At 36.8% G+C, this 25,685-nt stretch overlaps 1 protein-coding gene across 7 annotated transcripts in view; it reads left to right on the plus strand.

Annotated features, from left to right (window-relative positions):
* MNAT1 (MNAT1 component of CDK activating kinase) overlaps nt 1–25,005 on the plus strand; it is a 209,753-nt gene extending 184,748 nt beyond the window's left edge. For 5 of the 7 annotated variants that reach the window (XM_064571144.1, XM_064571143.1, XM_064571141.1 and 2 more), the window contains one exon: nt 24,547–25,005. Coding sequence is in view for 2 of the 7 variants with exons in the window: in XM_045900991.3 (XP_045756947.1) it covers nt 24,547–24,667 (121 nt within the window). In the remaining 5 variants the exon portion in view is untranslated. Of the gene's footprint in view, nt 1–4,281; nt 4,409–9,149; nt 9,178–24,546 lie in introns of those variants that run through there. The other 2 variants (XR_010405207.1, XM_064571146.1) reach the window with 2 other exon arrangements.
* The last annotated feature ends 680 nt before the right edge of the window (nt 25,006–25,685 follow it).

Here is a 25,685-nt window from a genome sequence, read left to right on the forward strand (position 1 = left end):
TCGATGTGAACTCTAGTTCCGACATCATACTAATGTCCTTATTGAGTAGGTTCCTGGCAGTCGGTACTGCCTCTTGTTCTTTTTGTTGAGGTGATTTTTTCCATCTTTTCATTTTGTCCAGAGGAGAATAGATGAATGAGAAAACAAAATGCTAACAGGGTAACAACGTCCCCTGAAAATATACACTAAACAAATCAGAAAAGACCTTAACCTGGGGGAAAAGAAAGGGAAAGAAAGAAAAGAGGAAAAGAAAAAAAAAAAGAAAAAGATAAAAACAAACAAAACAAAAAAACCAGAACATGATCAAATATGATCAGGCTAGTGCATAGATCAGTGCCACACACTAGATTTTGGGCGTATTTTGGTCTGTTAGAAGAAAGTGCCTCCCAAAATTTTAAAGAAAAACATATATGTACAAAAATAAGGATTAATATGATGAAGGGATGGAATATGACTGTAAAGATGAAAATTATAAAAGATTTTATAAAAGGAATTGATAAGATAAGAAGTTGGTTGAAAAAAGAAAGAAGAGGATTTAAACGAAAAAGGTAGAGAATGTTATCAGGCAGGAGACTGGAACAAAGCCATACACTAGAGATTTAGGGTATATTTTGATATGTTAGAAGAAAGTGTATCTCAAAATTTTAAAGAGAGAACAACATATATATATATATATACCAAAAATAAGGGTAACTCCTATGAAGGGATAGAATATGACTCTAAAAATGAAAAATAAAAAATATTTTTTAAAAAAGGGATTGATAAGATGTTTGAAAAAGGGAAAAAGAAAAATTAAAAAAAAAAAAGACAGTTAAAAAAAATTAACTTTGAAAGACTAAAGAATCATGGTAAAAAAGCCATGAATTCTATGTGCAGTATTCCCCTAGTGCTGGCGTTCTGCCGTTCTCATTGATCCATAAACTTGGTCTTGTCTGGCTGTCTTGCTGATCTTCTGGGGGAGGGGCCTGTTGCCGTGGTTCCCAAATATCTTTGCTGGAGGCGGAATTGCCCTGCCCTTGCCGGTCGGGGCTAAGTAATCTGTTCGGGTTTGCTCCTGGGAGCTTTTGTTCCCTGCAAGCTTTCTGTACAGCTTTGGAGGACGAGAGTGAAAATGGCGTCCTCCCAGTCTCGGCCCCAGAGGAGCCGAGAACTTGGGGCCCCACTCCTCAGTGAACCCCAGAGAAAAGCAGTCAGTCACTCCCATCTCTCTGGTCTCCGGCTGCACTCCGTGCTCACCAGGCCTGTGACGGAGTGTTTCTATCTCTGGCACATGACCCCGAGTGGAGTCTCCAAACCCAGCAGATCCCTGCAGTGTGCTTCCCCGCCGCTCCTCCTGGGGGAGGAAGGTGAGTCTCCCTGGATCTGCTGCTTGTTGGGTGCCTGCTAGAAGAGCAGTGGCCCAACTGTGCCCCGGATCACGGTTTATGGCAACCCCAAGCTGAGAGCCCACTCCTCGGCTCTGTCTCTGCAGCCACCTTCCCCGTTCTGATACCTGGGAGCTCTGTTGCACTCAGGCACCCCAGGTCTTTCTGTGACCCTGAGAGTCCTGAGACCACACTGTCCCAGCGAGGGATCCATCCCCCGCTTAACCACTGGAGCGACGTCCCTCAGTGGAGCAGACTTCTAAAAGTTCTGATTTTGTGCTCCGCGGCTCTATCACTTGCCAGAAGTGGCCGTGGGAGGCCTCCTCCCCCGCCGTCTATCCTCCCCAATATCGCCTCGGATTCACTTCTCCGCACATCCTGCCTTCCAGAAAGTGGTCGCTTTTCTGTTGAGAGAGTTGTGGCTATTCTTTTCTTCGGTCTCCTGTTGAGTTCATAGGTGTTCAGAATGGTTTGATCCCTATCCAGCTGAATTCCCGGGACCAGACGAAATCCAGGTGTCCTACACCTCCACCATCTTGCTCCGTCCCCCAAGCCACTGAAATTTAGGTATTATTCATTACTATTGCAGAACTGAGCCTATCCTGATTGATACAATGCTTTTTTCAATGGAACTAAGTTGTAAGACACTTTATTACAGTGAATGTTACATAATATTAAATGATTTATTTATTTACAGATGTGTTTTTAATCTGCTGATAGTATCTTATTTTGTCATTTGACTTTACATGAGTATTTTAAGATTTTATTTTTTTTTAATTTTTATATTTTTTAAAAAGATTTTTTTATTTTTTTGAGCACACGCATACGCACACACGAGAAAGAGAGAGAGAGAGAGAGAGAGCGCAAGAGGGGGCAGAGGGAGAGGGGTAATGAGAAGTAGGCTCCTCACTGAGCAGGGAGCCTGATGCAGGCTTGATCCCAGCACCCTGGGATCATGACCTGAACCGAAGGCAGACACTTAACCAACTGAGCCACCCAGGCACCCTATTTTAAGATTTTATTTATTTATTTATTATTTATTTATTTATTATTTTTATTTTTTTTCTATTTTAAGATTTTAAAGTGATTTCACATGCAGTGCAGAGCCTGAACTCACAAACCCGAGGTAAAGCGTTGCATGCTGTACTGACTGAGCCAGTCAGGTGCCCCTTTTTGACTTAGCATAAATTTATGTTAATTGAAGAGAACCCTGTGTGTTTGCAAATCAATATGTGTGATTCTTCTGATGAATGTTAAACATATAATTCACCTTTCGAGTTTAACTGCTATAAATCTGTGAGCCACTTTATAAATTGCTACTGAAAATAATTGAAAATTAACTGAGTAGGGCACCTGGGTGGCTCAGTTGGTTAAGTGACTGCCTTCGGCTCAGGTCATGATCCTGGAGTCCCGGGATGGAGTCCCGCATCGGGCTCCCTGCTCAGCGGGGAGTCTGTTTCTCCCTCTGACCTTCCCCCCTCTCATACTCTCTCTCATTCTCTCTCTCAAATAAATAAATAAAATCTTTAAAAAAAAAAAAAAAGAAAAAAAAGAAAATTAACTGAGTAAATGTGCCTTCATTAATACTAACACTGTGATATAATTTCAGAGCACTTCACAATTTCAAAGCACATCATCTCATTTGATTCATAACTGCAATCCTGGTAGATAATCAGGGAAGTTTAATTACCGTCACATCCATTTTACAGGTGGTGAAGCTGCTGCAAAGCCATTTGCTTTAGGCCATATGGCCTACAGGCAGCAGAATTAGGATGTCACCTTCTGGCTGATCTTTCATCTATTTGTTTTTGTTTTTCCTATCCTCTCATTAGGATCACTTATATGTCCGGCCTGTGGGTTGTCGGGGGCAGGGAGGAGGGAAAGGAGTTTTCATTTACTTTATTTTTTTACTCCTAAATATTTCTGTCAGAGACCTAAAATTATCCAAAGCAGATAAATGCATTACATTCACAGTTTTTGTGTTTCTAGGAACTGTCCATATCATCTAGGTTATCCAGTTTGTTGGCATATAATTGTTCATAGTTTTTAGTTAATTGCATCTTCTTTTTTTGTCCGTCTGGCTAAAGGTTTGTCAGTGTTGCTGTTTTTCAAAGTACTGTTTGTTTTTATTGATTCTCTTTTTGATGTTCTCTCTTTTATTTATGTTCACTGTAGTCTCTGGTTGATTGGGGGGCTGGTGGAGATGGGGGGTTGGTGAAAGAATTCACCAAGGCAGACCAAACGAGAGATAAGTTTTTTGACTACCTTGCAAGGGACCAACAGGCAGGACAGCAAGGGAGAGACTTTGTGAGGAGGTGGTGGTGAGGGGCCACAGTTAATAGTGCGGAGTGAGAGTGTATAGGGATGGATGGAATTGTACCTTTTTTTGGTAATCTTAGGAACTGTGCCTGGTTGTAATGGGTCAGTTAGGGCCTATGGCTATTTCGGATTGGGTTGCTTAATGAACCTGTTTGCATTTAGTTCCGTGGTGGTCACCGTGGGCCCTTTTTTGCTTTGCTGAAGTTTCCATTGCTCAAGCCTGTTGTCTAAAAGCAGCCTCTACATTCTCTGTATCACATAAGTTTTGTGTGTTGTATTTTCATTTTCATTCATCACTAAGTATTTTCTAATTTCCCTTTGGATATCTTCTTTGACCCATTGCTTAAGTTTATATTGTTTAATTTCCACTTTCCTTCTTTTATTGATTTCTAGCTTCATTCCATTGTGGTCAGGATGTTTTGTATGATTTCAGTCTTTGTAAAATTTACTGAGACTAATATATGCTATGGCCTAGCATATGCACTATCCTTGAGAGTGTTCCATGTGCATTAAAAAAATATGTATAGTCTCTCCTTAACTTTTCCTCCCAGGCTTTAGGTGGTCTATTGTATGTCTCACCTGTAATTTTTTCCCTCAGGTAGAGATGAGTGCCTTGTCTTAGTCCTTCAGGAGCCCTCAGGATAGAGCAGACAAACACAGTAATTTGCTTATAATGTCTGCTCTGCTTCCTCTGGACCCAGGAACCATGGCTCCACACAGGGAAGGTAGGCTGCTGAGCTGGGGAGGGTGTGGGGCAGGGCAAGTAAACAGGTCACAAAGCTTTCCAACTGTTTTTAAGTTGCCTTTTTCTTGATTCAGCATTCCCTTGGTTGCTGTAAACCTTTAGCTATTTTCCAGAGTTCTGACAAAGTTGGATCTGTGTTTCTGTGGAGGAATGGAAGCTTGGAACTGCCTTCTCCACCATTTTCCTCATGTTCTGGCTTCTGATTCACTTTTATAATTCATTTATATGTCTTTGACTATCATTATTAATCACTTTCTAGATAGCCTTAATCATGTTTCTGTTACCCCCTCTGGGTAGGGCAGTATCTGTTATCTTAGGCAAATTGAAACTTCTCTGAACCTTAACTTGCTTTTTATGAATTGAGGATACTCTCCTTTCCTCCCCTCTTTCCTCTCTCATTGGGTTCTTACGAAGAGCAAAGAAGAAATTGAACATGAAAGTATCTTTGTAAAGTTAATCTAAATTGTATAATCTGTTGATGTGGAACTATATCAATGGCTTATTTTCTTTTGTCATTGAAATATGAATCATCAAAAACCATCAAGTAGAAATAAGTTAAACTGGGAGCTCTGTGAATCTGTTCTCTGTTCAACATATTTTGTCAGCAAATTATGGTTACTGCAGAACATGCATATTTTTTGGATCACTGCAGACTAAAATGCTGCCCTTGAGCAGAGAAAGAACAGGAAGCAAACTAAGGGAAAACTCACATCACTAAATTTCTTTCAGTCTTCTGTAATCAAATCTGAGTTTAAACATTGCCAGTTATCTGGAGTATTAAAGCATAAATTGATTAAAATGCTGGGTGGTTTTCTGCATCTTAGACATCATTCTTAATCTTCTGTTGTCTTTATACTTGTATAAATTTCCATTTTCTTGACACAAGACCCAAAGACGCTCTGTCAATCACTTGAAAGTATTATCCTCTTAGAGGAAAACACAATAGGATTGAGGAGATGGACTGTAGACATATTTGAACTGTCTGATTATAGTGTTATTGCTGCTTTTTGTTATTTAAAAGACTCCTTATATGCAAATTAAGAAAATGATGTACCTTTTAGAAAAAAGATGTCCTTACATTACTTTTCTACTTAGCGTACTGTCTCTTAAAATGCAGCAGTGTTAAAGATCTTTATTACATAATTATAATAGTATTTTAATGTTTGACACTTCATGGTCTTGATTGTTTTATATAATGTTCTTTTATGTAGAAATACAGAACTCTTCCATAGACATATTTTACTGTATTCAGTCCCTGAATATTTCTAATGTATGTTAAGTAATTTGCCATCCTCTTAAAGAATTCCCCTCATGCATTCATGTATTACAGCTAATTAAATGTTTGAGTTTTATATATATCCACTGTAATGCATTGACAGATATTTCAGTAGACTCTCATATATATATATATGGGAGTCCATTATATTGATTTGAGCATATTGTGCTATTTCAAAAATACTAAATGTGAATGCTAAAGCTAAACTAAAGTTTCTTGTTTAGGTAGTATCTGAAGTGTTTGCCCAAATTAGCCAACATGTAACCATTTTTTAAGTTCACAGGATATATTCATTTATACCAGCATAAAAGCTGATTTCCTCCTGGTCCCTTAAAAATTACAAAATTTCATAAGAATTACAAAGCTACAAATTGTCCAAGTTCTGGTAAGCCAGGCACTTCAGTTTTGGTTTCTAGATCTAATAATTTTCTGTGAGAAATTATCTCTGGTTTTCTGGCTAGTACTGAGAACCATTTTATTGTCTTAACTATTCATAGAAAAATAAATAAGTAAGACTCCTGAATATTCATGTAATACGTAGCTATTAAAGAGTATTAAGTCTTTGTTGACTGTGAGGGAATAAATGTTTAGAAAATTCTTACTGTAAATATGATTATAACAGTTTCCCAAAGCCAATAAAATAAGTATTTGGTCAGCTAATGAAAAATTCAGTCTGTAATTAAGCAGCTAATGTGAAGACATGAATCAGAGTTTCAAAGCTACTAAGTACCACTTACTATCATCATGTAGGCTCAAGTGCTTTCACTCATCAAGTCTCAGCAGTGTACTTTTCTTTTTCAAGGTAAACTTCATTAGGAGTAAGGGTATTTCCAAAACTATGGCCTCCTACTGTGTTCAGAAACATTTTTTTGAAACACAGATAGCACTTTCATTTTTAAAAATCCATCTTTTGAGTCTATAATGTGTTACAGAAAACTTACTATGTAAGATAGTAGTCAGGTACTTTGACCTCTGTTTAGAGCTCTTTGCCAAGAAAAAGATAGTGGATCTTTATATGAAGGAATTCTATCAATACATATATTCCTTATTTTTATTTGGAATACATTTGAATACGAAATGGATTTCTTCTAAGGAACACTTTACAATATGAGCCCAGACCCAAGGTTAAATGAATCTTTGGTCATTCTTCTCTGTAACCGTAAGACAAGAATGGCATAGGCCACTGAGGCACTTTCTAATATTCCTTTATAAGCATGTACATTATCCTTAATAAGTCAAGATCACATGAGTATTTTTAGTGTTTTAATTATATTGTGACAGTATATGACATTTAATACACAGAGTAATTGGAAATTTAAAATATATATATGAATTGTTAAATTTGTTCTGAGTACAGCTGAAGAAAATTATACAACTGAGCTGAGCAGATTGGAGCCCCTCAGCAGTCATTTTTACATATCCGTTGCTGGCTTCTCTCTTTTCTCCCAGTGCCTTTCCCAGATCACCACTCTTTCAAACCTCACTCCCACTTGCCCTGTTTCACATTTAGCAGCTAATCTTTCAACCTAGTACACAGAGAAAATCTCTCTCTCAAAAGCCACACCCTAACTATAAGCTTATCTTTGTTTGCAGCCACTGTTAACTCCTGTCCCTCCATAGAGGCAAGGGGGCCTATCCTGCATCTGAGGCTAATCCGGCTGTCTATGTTATGTGGCTACTTGGCCCTTCAACTCTGGGATATCACACCATCAAGTTGGTCTCCATCGCTCTTTCAGATCTTCTCTTCTGCACTGAAACTTTAATTTACCACGTGAACATATTCAAATTTCTGTCTTGAAACATATTCATCGCTTTGCCAATCCTGAATCTTCCCCTAACTACTGCCCTTTGTACCATATTCAACAACAAACTATTGGAAGAAGTTTTATGCTTGCTATCTCTATCTCCACTTCCTTATTTCTGGTTAATTCCCTAAACTTAAACAACTTGACTTTTATTTAGAATCTAATTTTGCTCATTCACCATTGACTTCCCAATTACAAAATTTGGTGGGGTTCTTGCATTCTTTATCTTATTTTACCTGTAATATTTCTCAAACTGTGTCTTTCCTTTGCTTTGTGACATGACTGGCTTTTGGTTTTCTTTCATCCTCTTTGAATTCTTTTAAATCTTTTTTGGCTAACTCTTCTTCTTTCTTAATAAAGTTGTTATTGTGCAAGGTTCTTCACTGATCTTTTAGTCTCATTCAGTATTGAGTACCTACTGTGTGCTAGACTCTGTTGTAGGCACTTCTTTCACATTGTTCCTGATAATTTATAACAACTCGTAACTTTCCAGAGTCTACTGCTAAGGGGTAGTCATGATTTAATACCAAATCTGTTTGATTCTAAAGCTATATTATAATAGTTTTCAAACTTTTTTTAAATTTTTATTTATTTATTTATTTTAAAGATTTTATTTATTTATTTGACAGAGAGAGACACAGTGAGAGAGGGAACACAAGCAGGGGGGGTGGAAGAGGGAGAAGCAGGCTTCCCACAGAGCAGGGAGCCCAATGCAGGGCTCGATCCCAGGACCCTGGGATCATGACCTGAGCCAAAGGCAGACGCTTAACCAACTGAGCCACCCAGGGGCCCTCAAACTTTTTTTTAAATTAACATATAATATGTTATTTGTTTCAGGGGTACATATCTGTGATTCATCAGTCTTACAGAACACCCAGTGCTCACCACAACACATACCCTCCCCAGTGTCCATCACCCAGCCACCCCATTCCCCCTCCCCTCCAGCAGCCCTCAGTTTTCAAACTTTTAAAGAAACAGAATAGTTTTTTAAAAATCTTACTTAGGACCTCAAAATATAAAATAGATGAAAGCAGAACTACTCTGTTACAGTGGAGGTGACAGATCTAGCTTGGCTCTCCTCCCCATTCTGCCCTCGATGACGCCCTGAAGGCACTTACTCAGAACCCAAGGACTCTGGGAAGTTCTCTTAAAAAAAATACAGTGATTTCTATTAAGTTCCAAGCCTGTACTAATTTTCCTTGTTTTAAACTCAGATTTCCAACTCGACCCTGGACATATCTTTCTACTTGTGTGTCTGACAAGTACCTTTTTTTTTTTTTAAATCCCCAGTGGAACTTAGCTTCTTTGTGAAACGTCTTCTGTTGTATATCCTGCTGTGGTGAAACTTCCTAGCCCAGCCCAACTTGGGAGTTGTTAAAGATATCCTCTTGCTTCAGTCTCACATATATTTAGACAATTAAGGTCCTTAGGGTCATAGCCCCTAGAGGTGCTCATAGTCATTTACTGTGCTTCCTTTTCACCCTCTCTTCTAATCTGTCTTTCCATACGAAGATTTCTTTCTTTTTTTTTTTTTTTAAAGATTTTATTTGTCAGAGAGAGAGAGAGCAGGCACAAACAGGGGGAATGGCAGGCAGAGGGAGAAGCAGGCTCCCTGCTGAGCAAGGATTTTTTCCCCCCAGGATCCTGACCTGAGCTGAAGGCAGACGCTTAACTGACTGAGCCACCCAGGCATCTCTTGTACAAAGATTTCTAAAATTCAGGTCAGTTTGCATTACTCACTTACTAACATTTTCATGGGTGCCCGTTATCTATTTTAAGAAATATTCAAGACATGTAAAGTCCCTTCAGATTTGACACTCAGAATATACCATGTTCTCTCAGGCCTCTAGGCATCGTATACCCTTCTCCTTTCTAGAATACCCTCTTTGCCGCTTGATCTACATGGCAAATTATCATTCTCCCTTCATATATTAACTTATATCTTCTGCAAACACTCCTTTCTTGAGACTTCTGGTTTGTTTACATTTAAAAATTGCTTATTTTCATGTCTTTCTTCACACTAGACTTTGAGCTTCTTAGGAACAAAGACTGTTTTCTCATTTAACACCTAGCATAATACTAACACATTGTAAGTTTCCAAGATTTATTCATATTCATTGAATAAGTGAATTCTTTCCAAGAAGATAAAAATGTTTAACCATGATCTAGTATCAGCTGCTTTATCTGTTAATGAGGCAGTGGGATAAGATGGTTTTAAATGTTCCCTTCCAGTTTTAGGATTCTGCATTATTTCCCTTACTGTACTATCTGTACTGTCTTTACTCAGTATTCTCATTTATTTTATAAAACATTTAAAATTTATTTTCAGGAACCACATGTAGGATTGATTAATCTTAAATCCATCTTAAAATGATGGGATTTTATCCCCTTGGTATTTATATAATTTCAGTTAAAATTTTTCGTATCTTTAGTTTTTTGCAAATGGAGGCTTAGGGACAAAATATATCAGGAATAATCTTAGTTTGGATTTTGCTTCTTTTTTACTTTTTGTTGACACATACCCAAAGTATAATCTAGGGATGAGAAAACTGTGCCTTATTTTATTAACTTTGGAATGACAGGTGGAAATACATTTTTTCCCCCCAAAAGGTAGAATTCAAGGAAACAGTAGGGTTCTTTTCTTTATTTTAATCTTTTCAGGTGATAAAATAAGAAATCCAGGTTTACTGTAATAATTTTTATAATATTGAAGCAGGTTCTATACACTTAAACTGTTAAAACTTCTGATTTTCAAAATAAGTCATATGTAACTGATTAGGATGTGTTTTTACTTAAAATATTATACCAGCATGTGCAGAGTTATTAACACATTGCCAAAAAATGTAGTCTGGAAGCAAAACAGAAAACTGAAAATAATGCTATAATTTTTTAAGTAAGAGGAAAATATTTTCTATACACATGAAGGTTTTGGGCCAAATGGTATTTAACCAACTAACTAGTCTTTTAAAGCATTCTATTCTAGAAAAGCTTCATTTTTGGTAAAACTGATTGCATTAGCATATTACTTACGATAATGGGCATGAATTATTTTTTTCCCAAAGCGATGCTGTGATTTAGCTTTTGGAAGAAAGTGCAGGTTTTCTGTGGGCTTAAGTATTAAAAATGCTTCTTAAAAACTTCAAATTGTTATGCATTAAACCAGGATTCATGGAGCTTTTTTAGATTTTACTACTCATAGTCACTTGTCCCTTGAGTAGATATTTTATGAACCTGTTTTTACTTGCTAGAAAGTAGAATTTTCCATAATTAAGAGAAAACGTCAGTTATTTTTATCCACTTGACTTTGTCTTTGCTTGTTATTGTTTGCTTTAGAGATTTATCTAAGTTATTGACATGATTCAGATTCCAGTGTATGAAACAGAGCTTTTGAGAAGGTGCTTTGAATGGAAAAATAAATATATTACAAAAGATCTTGCTTTGGGTGTGTTTAGTTCTGTTTGATTTTCTTGTTTTTCTTTGCATTCATAGCTATATTCCATCATGTTATTTAAGTATAAAATTGGTTAACATACAGATGTTAGGTTATGAGACAGAGGATGTTAATCTCAAACAATTTTCAGATATACCTATTTAAGAAAACGCTCCTATTTATGTTTTAAATAAAGTCACTTTACACTATACATTGTATCCCATCTCTCTGTTATTATTATAGGCATCTTCTGATTTCCAGGAAACCTCATCTTCCTTAGGGACTGATGTGCAGTCTGTCTTCCATTCAATCCTATGCTGTCTTTCCTCCACATCTTCATAATTTGTGGTGATAACTCTTTTTATATCCTCTGTATTTTAGTTTGCCCTCTGTTATCATGGCCATTCTTTAGGTCTGTATCTTAACTAACCAGAATTTTCATTTAATTAAAAAAATTATATACTCTCTGCTTACAAGTTAGGATGATTTTTAAAAGAGTAATGGCTGTTTAGTGAGTAGGTATTTATCTTGCTATCAAGAAACTTACCTGACAGGGAACTTGTAACTATAAATTGCCACAGTACTTACTCAAAGATAAGATGCAGTGCGGATTAGGAGGAGCAAGGAAGTAATTCCACCTGGGCAATCCAGAGGAGGTAGAATCTAAGGAAACTGTTAACTATTTCAAACATAGAGACGTACAGAGTGATATTATTATTTATGTAATATATATTAAATATTATGTCGCCCAGACTTAACAGCTGTTACTTCCAAATTCTAAAGGTTAAATCTCGCCCTTGTTTTGAACAAAACAAAGGCCTTGGAATGCCTCACCTGAGACCTCCCCTTCTGCTTTCCCGCTTGGTAGCAGTTTGTGGCGGTAGTAGTGGAAGTGCTGGTGTGTTTGTCTCGTCGTCTTTGTTCCCTGTGTCCTGCTCTTCTCCTTGGGATTCAATGTTCTCGTTGAAATTTCCCTTTTTCTTCTTTTGAGCTCTAAATTCTTCATGTTTTCCTCACATAGTCTTCCACTCACTAATTTTTTTCTCCATCTATAACCAACTGCTTCACCTGTCCATTGAGACTTTTATTCTAACAATTGCTGTTTGATTTTTTTTTTTTTTTAAGAAAATGCTTGTTCTTTTCATATTGATTTCTTGTCTTACGGCATTTATTTCTTTACTCATCTCTTCTAACATGAAATAAGTTTCTTTCAGTTTCTCTTATCTGGGTGTGGTTGTGCTGCCATTGATTGTGTCTTCTGACTCTTAATAAATGAGGCTTATTTCCTTTTTTTTTTTTTTTTTTAAACAACTGTGTATCTCTTTTTAGTGGGTGTTGTATTCCCATGAACCTTGGATTGAGATTATTTGCTTTGGCCAAACTGCTGTTGGCTTCACTGGATCGTGACATATTATTATTCTTAATTTCTTGGGAATGGAACAGACTCGGGTATTGTGATTTTTTTATGTTTGATTCTTTTCTGTCCATGCTCCTAGACTTTGTTGTGACTATCCCAGGCCAGTGAGCAGAATATTCCTACAAGTTGTTTTATAGATGGGACAACATTTTGTGGATCCAGGTTATATGCAGTGAGCCAAGCCCAGTTCTAGCTTCTACATCTGACAGGATTGAGGCCTGTTTCCTGTCACTGTATGGGTATTGAATCACTGGTACCCAGCATCTTCCTGAACTTCAAGCTCTGCTTATGCTCTGATTTTGAGTTCCTGTATAATTTCTGGCACCTGGAGTTTCTTTTCTTGCTTTTAAGCTTAGTTTATTTTATTATTTTTGTTTTGTTATTCCACATATAACACATCTGTGTGGCATAGTTAAGCTTTTAATGTCTTTGTTCAGAATTGAGGGGTTGACATTTGAACCATGGCTTTGAGAGACAGGCAATGGTGAGGGCATTCCAAGATAATGAAATAGCTTGAGCAAAGGTATGAAGTGAGTAGTTATGAGGTTTTCGTAGAGAATAACTGAAAACCTCATGGTTGGTTTTGGCTTACATTCAGGGTACATGGAGACGATTAATGGGAAATACATTTAGAAAGGTGGGTTGGAATCAAGTACAGTAGGCCTTGAATGGTAGGCTAAGGAACTTAGACTTTATTCTACATAACAACAGGGAGCCAATGAATGTTTATTTGTATGAGAGAGATGCAGAGCTTTGCCCTAGGAAGATTAGTTTGATAACCATGAATAGATTGGAATGGAGAGAACATCCTGGAAATAGGGAGACCAGTTAAGAGAGTATTTACCTCTTCCATGTAAAAAAGAGCTAAAATTAGGTAGCAGCCATGAAGATGATGTGAGAAGTAAATAGATGTTTGTAGAGAGATACTGAGATGCAGATTTCTCATTTGTATGCAGGGAGAAGAGGATTCCAAGATGACCCTAGGAGTATGTTGAAACTATTAAGAGAAATTAAGAAACACACACAGAGGGCTAGGTTTGTGAAGGAAGATGAGTTCAGTTATGAAAATATTAAATTTATAGTGCCAGTGGGACAGCCAAGTATGAAAGGCCACCCAAGCAAATAAAAATGCTAGGCTGTAACTAACAAAGAAGGCCAAAAGACCAAAAGATAAGATTTGCAGGTTTAGTAGAACAGAGGTAATAAATGAAGCTATACATTTCAGAGATAGTCAAGAAGATGAGAAAAGCCAAGAAGAAAACTAGTAATTAGGAAGCAAGTGGATAAAGAGAAATTTGAGGAATCCTGTGTGAAAGTGGTAGGAGTGTGACCCAAATTATAGGTTTATATGTTACAGAAGTCATAGGCTAAGGCCATTTTACAGCTGGAAGCTGTCTCCAGATTTAGAGAGGTAGAGGAAGATGTTGAGGAGGATGAGGACAGAGCAATGGTCACTTAATGGTGATTAGAGTCAAAATACAGGATGTGAGAGTGGAAATAATGTAGCAGTTTCACTTTTGAAATAAAACTAGGGTGTGGATAGTATTTGTGAAATACAGATCTGTACAAATATGTTTATGTATATATAAAGGTATTATGTATATGTATGTATGTAAATTTTTCCCATTTGCCTTTTAATATGAAGGTATTAGCATCCTTGGGTTATTATTCTATTACTCTGGGATAAAAGATTAACAAGCAGGACTACTCCTTACCTTTTGTTTAATTTAAAAAATAACCTCCACTTAAATCTTTATACTTAGGGTACAGCGAAAGGGGGAAGAGAGAAGGCAACACTGTTATTGTTGAAATAGATGTGGGAATGGACAGTAAGGTCACAGAGTTGGCAAAGGAGAGGTACATATTAATGAGCAGAAGGTAAAACACTTAGAAAATTTGGGCTGTGAAAGGCCTATTCCTTGTGAGAGTATACTTTGTATTAAGAGTATCAAAGAAAATTTAAGTAGGGTGGTCAGGGATATATACTTTATTGAATATCTGTTCTTCACCAGATGTATTAGATACATTTTCTTAATCTTCCGAAAATTACTATGAGGTTTTATTTTCTCCCTTTTGCAGATGAGGAAATGAGGATCGAAAAATTAAAGCACTTTCCAAATCATAATGTTAGGAATTGTCCAAGGAGAGATTCAAACCCAAATGTATCTGTTTCCAAAATCTTTGTCCTTTCTACTAAACCATGATGTCCTTATGTATTTATGTTGGGTACAGGGAAGAAAACGGAATGGTAGAGGGGAGAAGACTGAGGTTGTTTATATTTTGAGAGTTAGCACTCAGCAAAAAAAAACACCACCAATGGGGAGAGTTCTTCTGCAAACTTGGGAGGGTGTTTAACTACCATTGGACAGGGAGAGGAATTGGATTTGGTTTATACATCTAGGCTGTTACCTTAATATTAGCCACAGAAAGCACATTATGTTTCATTCTGTTAAAGAAATAGACATCTGAAGCATTATCATGGGGGAAAATTCCTGATTATCAGGGCTTTGGCTGAGGTCTCTTTGACCACTTAACTGATTTCATCTGCCACTTTATTTTTGCTGCTTTAGTAGATCAGCTTTTTAACCACTCATCAGTACTTAGGTTTGCTATTTAGATGTATATTCCTCAAAGGTTTCTTTGCAAATAAATCTGATTTTACTAACTTCTCCCATCTTAAATTAATATATTGACCTTGCTTGTAAACCAATACAGAGAACAGTATGAATGTTACATGTTGCAGGTTTTTCTTCTTTTTCTTTTTTTTTTTTTTTAAGATTTTATTTATTGATTTGACACAGAGAGAGAGACACAGTGAGAGAGGGAACACAAGCAGGGGGAGTGGGAGAGGGAGAAGCAGGCTTCCCGCTGAGCCCGATGCAGGGCTCCATCCCAGGACCCTGGGGTCATGACCTGAGCCGAAGCAGACATTTAACGACCGAGCCACCTAGGTGCCCCCTTTTTTTTCTTTTTTTTAAGAGAGAGAGCTTGTACTCATGGGGGTTGTGGGGGAGAGAGAGAGAGAATCTTAAGTAGGCTCCATGCCCGTGGTGAGGCTTGATCTGGTGACCCTCAGTTCATGACCTGAGCTGAAATCAAGAGTCTGATGCCTAACTGACTGAGCCACCCTGGGGCCCCACAACATATTGCAGTATTAAACATATTTTAAGATGAATAATTATAATTAACATGAATTATTATAAATGGAATCAAAGTAGTAATATTTTATGAAACCAAGGCCAACTAAGAATGGTTTGGTGTTTACATGCAGGTTATTTACTGGATTAATGGCAGTTAAAGCTGTGACTATGCTCTTTGCACTACTTTTTTTTTTAGTATTTCATACATAGAAAAAATATATGATCTATATTTTACAAAGAGTAATAATAAAACAATTGCTGAATTGTTTCCATTCTCACTGTTTCTCCCTCCTTTACTCCTTCAAGTCCTGTATTTTGAATTCCACTCATTAACTTAGGAGATGGAGCATAACCAATGCTGTAGAAGCCCTCTCTGTGTGTATTTTTCTTCTCTTCATTGTGGTCCCACTTCACATCAGAGATTCAGTCACCCTGAACAGGCTGATTATCATATGCTTGCTTTTTTTTTTTTATAGTTCGGTCATATCTATATATTCCATGTGTAGTTTGCATTTCCGAATTTTATGTAAATGGACCATGCTGTAGATATTTTCTGTAACTTATTTTTTGTTGTTGCTTTTACAGCATTGTTTTATAGCATTGTTTGTGAGAGTCAGCAGTGTTGATACATGCATAAAGCTATATGTCCTTTGTTTTCACTGCTGTACAGTATTTATTTGCCCATATTCCTGTCAATGGACATTTGGATTGTTTCTTTTGTTCTTTTGCTATAAAAAACACTAGTGCTATAAATATCATGAAGAGAGCCTTTGGAGCCCCTAGATGGAGAAATCCAGTGGGTTTCCCATCTCTGTCTCTGCTGTTATCATCTCTTCAAAATTTCAAGGAGTCAGGCACAAGTAGCGGGTTGAGTCCTTTCCAAGCAGCTTACACCTTCCTTCTACCTCCTTTGCAAGTCTACAGGAAGAGAGTGCATGAGGTATTGGTAGGGGATGGCAGCATTTGCATTTACCACACCTGAACACATACCCTTCGCTTCAAAATATCTTAGCTTCTGTATTAGTTAGGGTTGTCTAGAGAAAGAGAACCAATAAGAGAGATAGATGGATGATAGATGAAAGATAGATAGATAGAAAGAAAGAGAAAGAGATTTATTATTAGGTATTGGCTCATGTGATTATGGAGGCTGAGAAGGCCCATGATCTGCTGTCTGCAGGCTGGAGACCCAGGAGAGCCAGTGGTGTAGTGCAAAGGCCTGAGAGAGAATGAATAGTGTAGATGTCAGTCTGGAGCACCAAAGGGCAGGAGAAGATCGATGTTCCAGCTCAGTCAGGCAAAGTGAATTCAACCTTTCTTCACCTTCTTGTTACTCTCAGGTCCTCAATAGATTGGATAATAATACGCACTCACATTGGGGAGGGCCATCTGCTTTCCTCAGTTCACCAATGCTAATCTCTTCCAGAAATAACCTCACTGACACACACAGAAATGATTTACCAGAAAATCTGGGCATTCTGTGGCTCACTCAACATAATTTTATGTTTATACATAAAATTAATCACCATGGTTTCTTTTGTCATATCATTGTATGTTGTTGTTCTCTAGGTCTTTGCCTTCTTTCTCTTCTCATTCTGTCCTCTCTCCCTAAATATTAGCATCTACCTGATGGCTTCAGATACCATCTAAATACTGATAACTCCCAAACTGTTACCTTCATTCCATAATTTTCTTAGCACTTGACCCATATATCCTGCTGCCACTCTGTATCTCTCTTCTATAATCACTTCAGACTTAAGTCCAAAATTAAACTCATGATCTTTCTGTTCTCTTCTCTCCCACCCCAATTTGTTTCTCCTCCAGTTTCCCACCGTCTCTGTGAGGGCATTTTCCCTGTTCCATATGACTAGATAGCTGGAAGTTGCCTTTGCCATTACTTTCTTCTCCCCTTCTCTTGCTCCCATATCTACTCAGTTGGGTTTTTTGGGTTTTTTTAGATTTATTTATTTGACAGAGAGAGAGAGTACAAGCAGGGAGAGTGACAGGGAGAGGGAGAAGCAGGCTCCCCACTGAGCAGAGAGCCCAACATGGGGCTCGATCCCAGGACCCCGAGATCATGACCTGAGCCGAAGGCAGATGCTTAACTGACTGAGCCACCCAGGTGCCTCTCCCCAGGTTTTTAAATGTCTTTTGAACAGTACTTTTCTTTATTCCCTCTGCTGCCACCCTAATCCAGGCACCATGATCTTAAGCCTGGAATAGAGAAACTATAAGGGGTCTCTCAGTAATTGACTCCTGTTCTTCTTCCATCCATTGTGTAGCCAAAGTAGCTTACATTATCAGGTTCCTAATAGGAACTTTTCAGTGGCTTCCCGTTGCCCACTCTTTCTTTCTTTCTTTCTTTCTTTCTTTCTTTCTTTCTTTCTTTCTTTCTTTCTTTCTTTCTTTCTTTCTTTCTTTCTTTCTTTCTTTCTTTCTTTCTTCTTTCTTCTTTCTTTTTCTTTTTCTTTTTCTTTCTTTCTTTTTTTTTTAATAAAGATTTTTATTTATTTATTGAGAGAGAGATAATGATAGAGAGAGAGCATGAGATGGGGGAGAGTCAGAGGGAGAAGCAGACTCCCCGCCGAGCAGGGAGACCGATGTGGGACCCGATCCCAGGACTCCAAGATCATGACCTGAGTCGAAGGCAGTTGCTTAAACAACTGAGCCACCCAGGCGCCCCCCCCCACCCGTTGCCCTTTCAATAAAATTCATAGTTCTTAACATTTCTTTTGAATACTTTCCAACATCTCTAGCCTCATCCTGAGCCATCTTTCCTCCATATTCTCAATATGTGCTCTGACTCCTTGCTGCTACATTCTTCCCTCCACTGGGTTGCTAACTAACTCTTCCTCATCCTTTGTGTCTAAGCCATCCTTTGGGACTATAATTTCCTTAGCGAGACCTTTTCTGAACTTGTTCATGTTGGCTTCCTTTTAAACTACACTGATAGAGCCCTGACTTTCTCATTCATAATATTCGTTGTTTAACATCTTTTTTCCTCTGCTGAATTACAAGGTCCATTAGAACATGGAGGCTGCTCTCTGTTTTACTCTTAGAGTTGCTTCAATACCTGACACCCAGTAGATACTCAGTTTTTTTTTTTTTTTTAAGAAGGAATACACTGCATACATATGAATTTCTGCATTTTGCCTCTCACACCCTTGGGGAAAAATTACCACCCTGTCTTTATAGATATGATGGAATTTCTGGCATACATGTGTTACTAACATGGAATTCACAGTAAAAAAAAATTACATTAGACAAGCCAGAATGAGGCACTAGAATTTTTAGGAACTTAAAATCAGAAACTAGGATATTTATTTCTATGATCTCTATTATATTTCCCCCACAGAAGTGGTGGCTCTTGTCCCTCTCTGGGATATACAAAATCTATATGTGATTTGTTATTTTTATGATTCTGATATGATTTGTTATTTTTAGATTTTCATGAAACTTTGCCTTCTCTCTCAGGTTATCTTGAATAAATTCATGAGTATCATAATGTTTTAAGAATCAATAAGTAAAAACATTATTTATAGCAGTTTTCTGCTTAATCTCATTTAAGCATATAAGAACGATACTGAAATTAGCCAAACATACTATAACTGAGATAAACTTCTGACTTTGAGGAATATATTTAAGATTTATTGCTACTGTGTATTATCTGTTTTCATGGCTGTATTCAAGTTTATCTGATAGCACCCGATTCCTGAGATATTCTTGTACTTATCTGTATTATACAGATGGAGTGTATCCTTAGAGGTCTATCATTTGAGATATCCAGAACTACCAACAATATTGTTCATAGAATATGTTAAACTTAAGTATCTCTTTTATGTGTTCAATCGTTTTTCCTTTCACTATGTAGTTACATTAACTTTCAGTAACAGCTATCCTGTCCTAAAAATGCCCACTGTGTTATTTGATAGCAATAAATTGCACACTTTACTTCAGTTGTAATTCAGGAAGGCTTATCTGAGCAATCTGTATTCAGCTGTACACTTGGGCACCACATGTGGCTTTTAATTTCCAAATCTGAGCTTTGCTGTTTAGTTGGTCTAAATGTCTGGAATAAATTGGTTACTAGATTCCCAAGTATATTAGTATAGATCTGAAAATAGCTTTAATAGTTTATTCAAGTTTTTCATTTGCTGGTTAGATAATGAAGTGAAGAGTAATACGATGACTGTGGAAGTTCGTGATATTTTGGTTTGAGTTCATGAAGCCTTGGTTGGTATTTTATAACCAAACTGCCCATAGAATTATGGACAGTAGTTCTGACTTGAAGTGCTTTCCCCATTTATGTTGGAATATATGATTATCAGTTTCCCTCTGTAGACAGTTTGTCCGTTATTCTGACATTATGATTGGTTTAGGACACCTGAGCACTAACCTCCATTTTCATAATGTTTCTGCTTTTTAGTGATAATTGAGCACCCTGTTGCTCTGTTTTTAAATCTGTTGAGATACACTTCACATTGTTAATGTAAATATTTTATAGCCTTAGCTGAATTTCTTACAACAGCTCTTGGTCTTGACAGCTGAGATCAGCTGGCTCATGTCTCTTAATGGCACTTAGATTTGAATTTTGTAGGCTGGGAGGCAGAAAGAACTACTTGGAACTGGTCTGTTTAATGCATGGTGGCTTTAAATTCAGGTTTAAAAATGGGCCCATTTATAAAAAGAAAGTCTTAATCTCTAGAGTTCACTCTAGAGAAACACTATGGAGTTAAGAACTTGGACTTTTTTTTTTTTTTTTTAACCATCCATTGGTCCTGGTAATTTGAGGTGAAGGAAACTAATATGAACTTCACATTTTCATTTCAATTTGAATTCCAAGATTCTTTGATTCTCTAGAGCCAAAGTGTTTCACGGGTTTTCATGCGGAGGTTATGACTGGAGGGGAAGAGTGCTGCCTGTTGGTCTTGAGTGACAACCCCTGCCCTCTGCCCCAGCTGAGAACTCAAAGCATTGTTGAATAGCACTAAAATGAGCTGAGTCCAAGACTTTAGCCAGATGGTCGATATAGGGCTTTTAAAGGAAGGGAAATAGTAAAAGAGTAATCTCAGAGGAACTCTCTTATGTTAAAGAACTGAGAAAATGAAGTCTGTCTGAAGCTAAGTGTAAATTATACCACCTTCTTTGGGAGCAAAAGCTGCTAAATGTAACAGAAGAAAATGACAGTGCAGGAAATCAAAGTTCAGGAACAAACTTTCAAGTGTGGTTTTCAAATGCTTAATCCTCTCTTACTCCTCTCTCAGGATCCATTGCCTCCTTTTCCTCCCCCTCCTCCAAAGTCTGTTTGAAAGGGATTTTGATGGGTAATGGCAAAGGAAGGCAACTTTAGACAGAGTATAAATTAGGGCACAAGATGCCCTTTGTACAGGAATTATCTTAGACTTGCTTTTGAAAACATACTTTTTTTTAGTCTTATTAAGAAAATAATCAAAGGTATGATTCTTAAAGCTTTGAGTTTAGTCTGCTTTCAGTAAAAATAAGGTATAGATACCAAAATAAGCAAAGCTTTTTTTTTTTCTTTCCTGGTTTCTGCTTATAAGATTTACAGGTATTTAAAATAAACCTATGAAAAACCGAAATACTGTCCTGGGATTGACTAAATAGTCAGAGCAATTACCTCCGGGCTCCAAAATCCAACTGAGCTTGACTTTTGGAAATAAATTTGGCTAAGACTTCTTCCTCATTCTGTTCTATAAAGGTGTACATGAATGATACTGACCTTTGCCAGAAACCCCAGGAATCCTATTCAGTGATGTACTTGTAATGGTCATGAAAGAATTAAAACAACACAGATGTGAATTAATGTGAAAAAGTAGGCAAAATGCTAAATTCTCATTGTGTGGTTTCAATGTGGCAGATCCTTTAAAATACTTTGGTGTACCACAATAATTAAAGGGTTTAAGAACATTACGTTAAAATACCTAGAAAATAAAAGCCTACAGTTGAGTAACAAGAATAAACTATGTTTTATTTTTTTAAATTGGAATTAATGTAGGTTGCCATGGTGAAAATAGAATGAAATATTTAACAGTAACTGTTTTGTGCAGCACTAGAGATCAAAAACAGTAATGTAAATAAGCAGGTCTTTAAAGAATATACTCACAGACATGTTTAATGATTGCTAGAAGGGAAATGTATTTTCTTCAGTGCTATGCAAAGAAGTTTTAATTGACTTGATTTTGGCAGTAAGAATCTCCAACTTAGCATTAATAACTAAAATTTTAAAGTATTTGCTCATTGCTCTGGATTATGACTGTTCAAGAATTACTATTTTCAAACACTAATTAATCATTTTAAATAAACTCTTTTTACACATTTATGGCATCAATGAGTATGACTGTTTATTACATTTTACCTATAAAAAGTTGAACTGTTTTATATACTCTTTATGGAAACAGTGCACAGTCATAAATTAAAAGATGCAACTGTTTTGGATATTTTACTGGTGGTCCTGTGTTTTCCTGCCAGCCATGCAGCTGTTTCAGGTTTCTCAGGATAACATATAAAAAGCTGTATGTACACTGCAACTTTATGCTTGAATTGCCAAGCCAGAGATGGTATGACTCAACTTTCCCAGAAGCAAGTTGTACCAAAATGTGATGAATCAAAACAACTAGTTGCATAGTGGTTTGCATTACAGCTATGAAAGCCAATTCTGTTTATGATAGTTGGCTTCTTAAGGTTGACAGACATTCTACTGTGGTACCTGATTTTTGCCATGAATGAAGAGCCATTGGAGCTAAGACTGTGCTTTTCTTTTGAGGGTCTGAGGAAAGGAAAAATAGAGCGGTATCTGGTGTATGGATAAAATTTACTTGGAAACTTATATTAGGAATGGAATGTTTCATTTCTAAGATACTTGTAAAAATACTACTAAATATTACTTGTTTGTGTGATAGTGAGTTCTCAGGGAAGAGAAATCGATTTTATTTTGTTCCAGATTGATTTTTAGACTTGTGAGATGACTTAATTTACATCATTTCTCATGCATCATAATCTTAACAGTGGACATTTTATTGTGTCCTGGGATGTAATAAGCAGATACTTTTTCTGGCTATGTGGTAGATTTGGTGAATCCCTGTTTAAGTCCCATGGGACCTAAGGTTCTATCAAGAGTTTGACAATGAAAGTGGGATGCATCCCGTCAAGATTTATAAGATGGGATGTAGGGAGAAAATATTAGAACTTTTGTTGAAATAGCTTTATCTCCTCCTTTAAATATTTATATATATTTTATAATATGCTTCTATATTAGTATATTATGTATAATTATATACTATATAACTATGTATTAATACAATAGGTATATGATTTATAAATAAGTACACAAATTTTAGAGATACATGCTCAAGTATTTTTACTGCTATACGTACAGTACCAAAAGTCTGTAGGGGTGCTTGGGTGGCTTAGTTAAGCGTCTGACTCTTGACCTCAGCTCAGGTCTTGATCTCAGGGTCATGAGTTTGAGCCCTGCACTGGGCTTCACGCTGGGCATAGAGCCTACTTTTTAAAAAAAAGTTTTAGATCATTGCTCAATAAATATTAATTTCCTTTCTCCTTCCACTTTCCCCTTTCACCGTTGGCAGAGAAGCAAAGAATTGAGTTAACACCTTGATTTGTGGTAGTGTGAATAAATTATAGCTAATTCCAGGAGCTTATCCTGTGTCTTACTTTGACCACTTTTTCTATTGGCCTTTTATATTGCCATATATTTTTTAATCACACAACCTTATTAAACATGGATACAAATGAAAAACAGACTTGTTATTATGTTAGAAATAATAAGTTGCTCATGCATCAAGACTTTGACACACAGGAAGTTTGAATGAATGAGTAGAAAAGTTTCCAAGTTATTAAAATGTTCTGGTACCTGATTTATTCATTTGCTTTAACCGTAATTCTAAGGCGAATGAAGCTCCTTTACTTCCTGAGGCCTGAAGAAACAATGTGGTTTCTTAAACTAGACATTAAAGCAAGGCTGGAAATACTTGTTTTCCAACAGTGCTGTTAGTCATGCTAACAAGTTGACATTCTTTGGCTAGGATTATCCCATATTTTAGGTCTGTTTGTTTACCTTTATCAAAGTAGAAAGTTTTAATTGCTAAATAATATATGTGTGATTGAAGAAAAATGGTGTCTGTTACACTGTCTTTTGAGATCAGTTCAAAAGACTTCTGTATTTACTAATTGGGACATTCTGTTGAACTCAGGCTGTCGGAGATTTCTTGGGCATGTAATTGTCTAAGGTTTCACTTCCTGCATGGAAGGAGACAATATATTTTTGTAATGCTGAAGTAAATTTGAAGTAACTAGTATAGTCTCTCCTCTCCCCTCCTCCATTTAATATTTATTTCAGAATATATTTATGTAAAATAGTCAATATTTATGTAAAAATATTAATAATACAATAGTATTATGATACCATATATTTATTTATTTAAGAGTATGCCAGGACAGGGCGCCTGGGTGGCTCAGTCGTTAAGCGTCTGCCTTCAGCTCAGGTCATGATCCCAGAGTCCTGGGATCGAGCCCCACATCGGGCTCCCTGCTTGGTGGGAAGCCTGCTTCTCCCTCTTCCACTCCCCCTGCTTGTGTTCCTGCTCTCCCTATCTCTCTCTCTCTCTGTCAAATAAAAAAAGAAAATCTCTAAAAAAAAAAAAAAAAAAAAAAGAGTATGCCAGGAGGACAATAGCAGTTAGGTACCCAAACAACAGCCAACAAAACAAGTTCTGAAAATTGGGAACAGTGAACATTTTAATAGCAAGTATTATTTTTGAAACCTCCTTGAGAGCTCTTTTTAGATCTTAATGTAATTTGCTTTATAATTTAGTTTAACAATTGAACTGGTTTAGGCACTCTATATATAGTTGGTATGTTTCTTTTTAAAGGGTAATAATGCATTTATAAAGTCTGAACATTTCAATCTCAGAATTCCCCTTTAAAACGTGAATCAGTTTTATTATTGCTTTTAAAAATGTTACCAATTTATATATGCTTTCTATATCAATGCTACACTTTTTGTTTTTTTTTAGGTATTTAAACCATGTCAGAGCTGCCTCTCCACAGGACCTTGCTGGAGGCTATACTTCTTCTCTTGCTTGTCACAGAGCACTACAGGATGCATTCAGTGGGCTTTTCTGGCAGCCCAGTTAACCTTTATTTCTCCTTTATAAGATTTGGACCTAGGAGCCGAACCAGAGAGCTAGCAAAAGTAAAGCAGACGTGTAAAAGTAGAGCCCTGTGCAGCTGCCCGGCAACAGTACTACCGCTAGCAGCGGTGTGAAAGTATTTATGAGAAAATTTCAGAACTAAGCTGAGTAATATAGTGGATGAATATATGTGAAAAAGATTTATTTTTTACTTGTATTTTTCTGAGAGGGATTGAAGCTGTAAACTTCACCTGATGGAAGATATGAATAATTCACCTGTGTATGCTTGAGGTTGACAGACTTGTAAAATCTTTTTAAAAATAAAGCTAGACTTTATATTAAGTTTTGTGGTTTTTCTCTTATTACAGTGTTTTACTTGAACACATTTTAAAATGCCATTTTGAACACGACATTTAGTGTTAATATCCAAGTCTATTATTTCGTCTCATAAAATGTTCCTTTTTTTCCCCCTATGTTCTTAATACTAGTCCAGACAAGTGGATATATTTCCTTCTACCAGCAGGTTGTGGCAAGTAAAACTTGACCTATGATAATGCCACTCTCTCAATATGAAGGACTCAGTGCCTGTTTTGAGCAGTGGAAAGTGAGACAAACCTTGATCAAGGTATTATAGTTCCCAGCTGTGAGCCACACTTAGGATAAACCAGACGAGAGTATTAACCTGCTTTAATGACAAATTCAAAGAAGTAAGTTAATAAAATTTAATGCTTAAATGGCACCTTTCACTTCAAATGTGAGCTCATTTTATGATGAAACCTTGGAGACTGGAATGGATACATTTTAAACAAAATTTTTCTGAGTAAATTGCAGACTGATATAGTTTCTGTTGAAACTTCAAAGACTTTTAGTATACCCAGGATTTTGCTTAGAGTTGGATGTGGAGAGGATGGATATTTGTAGCATCTCAACCTTATATGAGTCTGTTACATAGACCACCATGTATGAGACATAGTTTCTCAAGGAAATTAAAGGATTTCCTATCAAATGTCCATTATAACAGA

The sequence above is a fragment of the Mirounga angustirostris genome, unplaced genomic scaffold (genome assembly GCF_029215605.1).
Source record: "Mirounga angustirostris isolate CCGP_5_RB_7025 unplaced genomic scaffold, mMirAng1.0.hap1 SCAF_9, whole genome shotgun sequence".
NCBI classification, from domain to species: Eukaryota; Metazoa; Chordata; class Mammalia; order Carnivora; family Phocidae; genus Mirounga; species Mirounga angustirostris.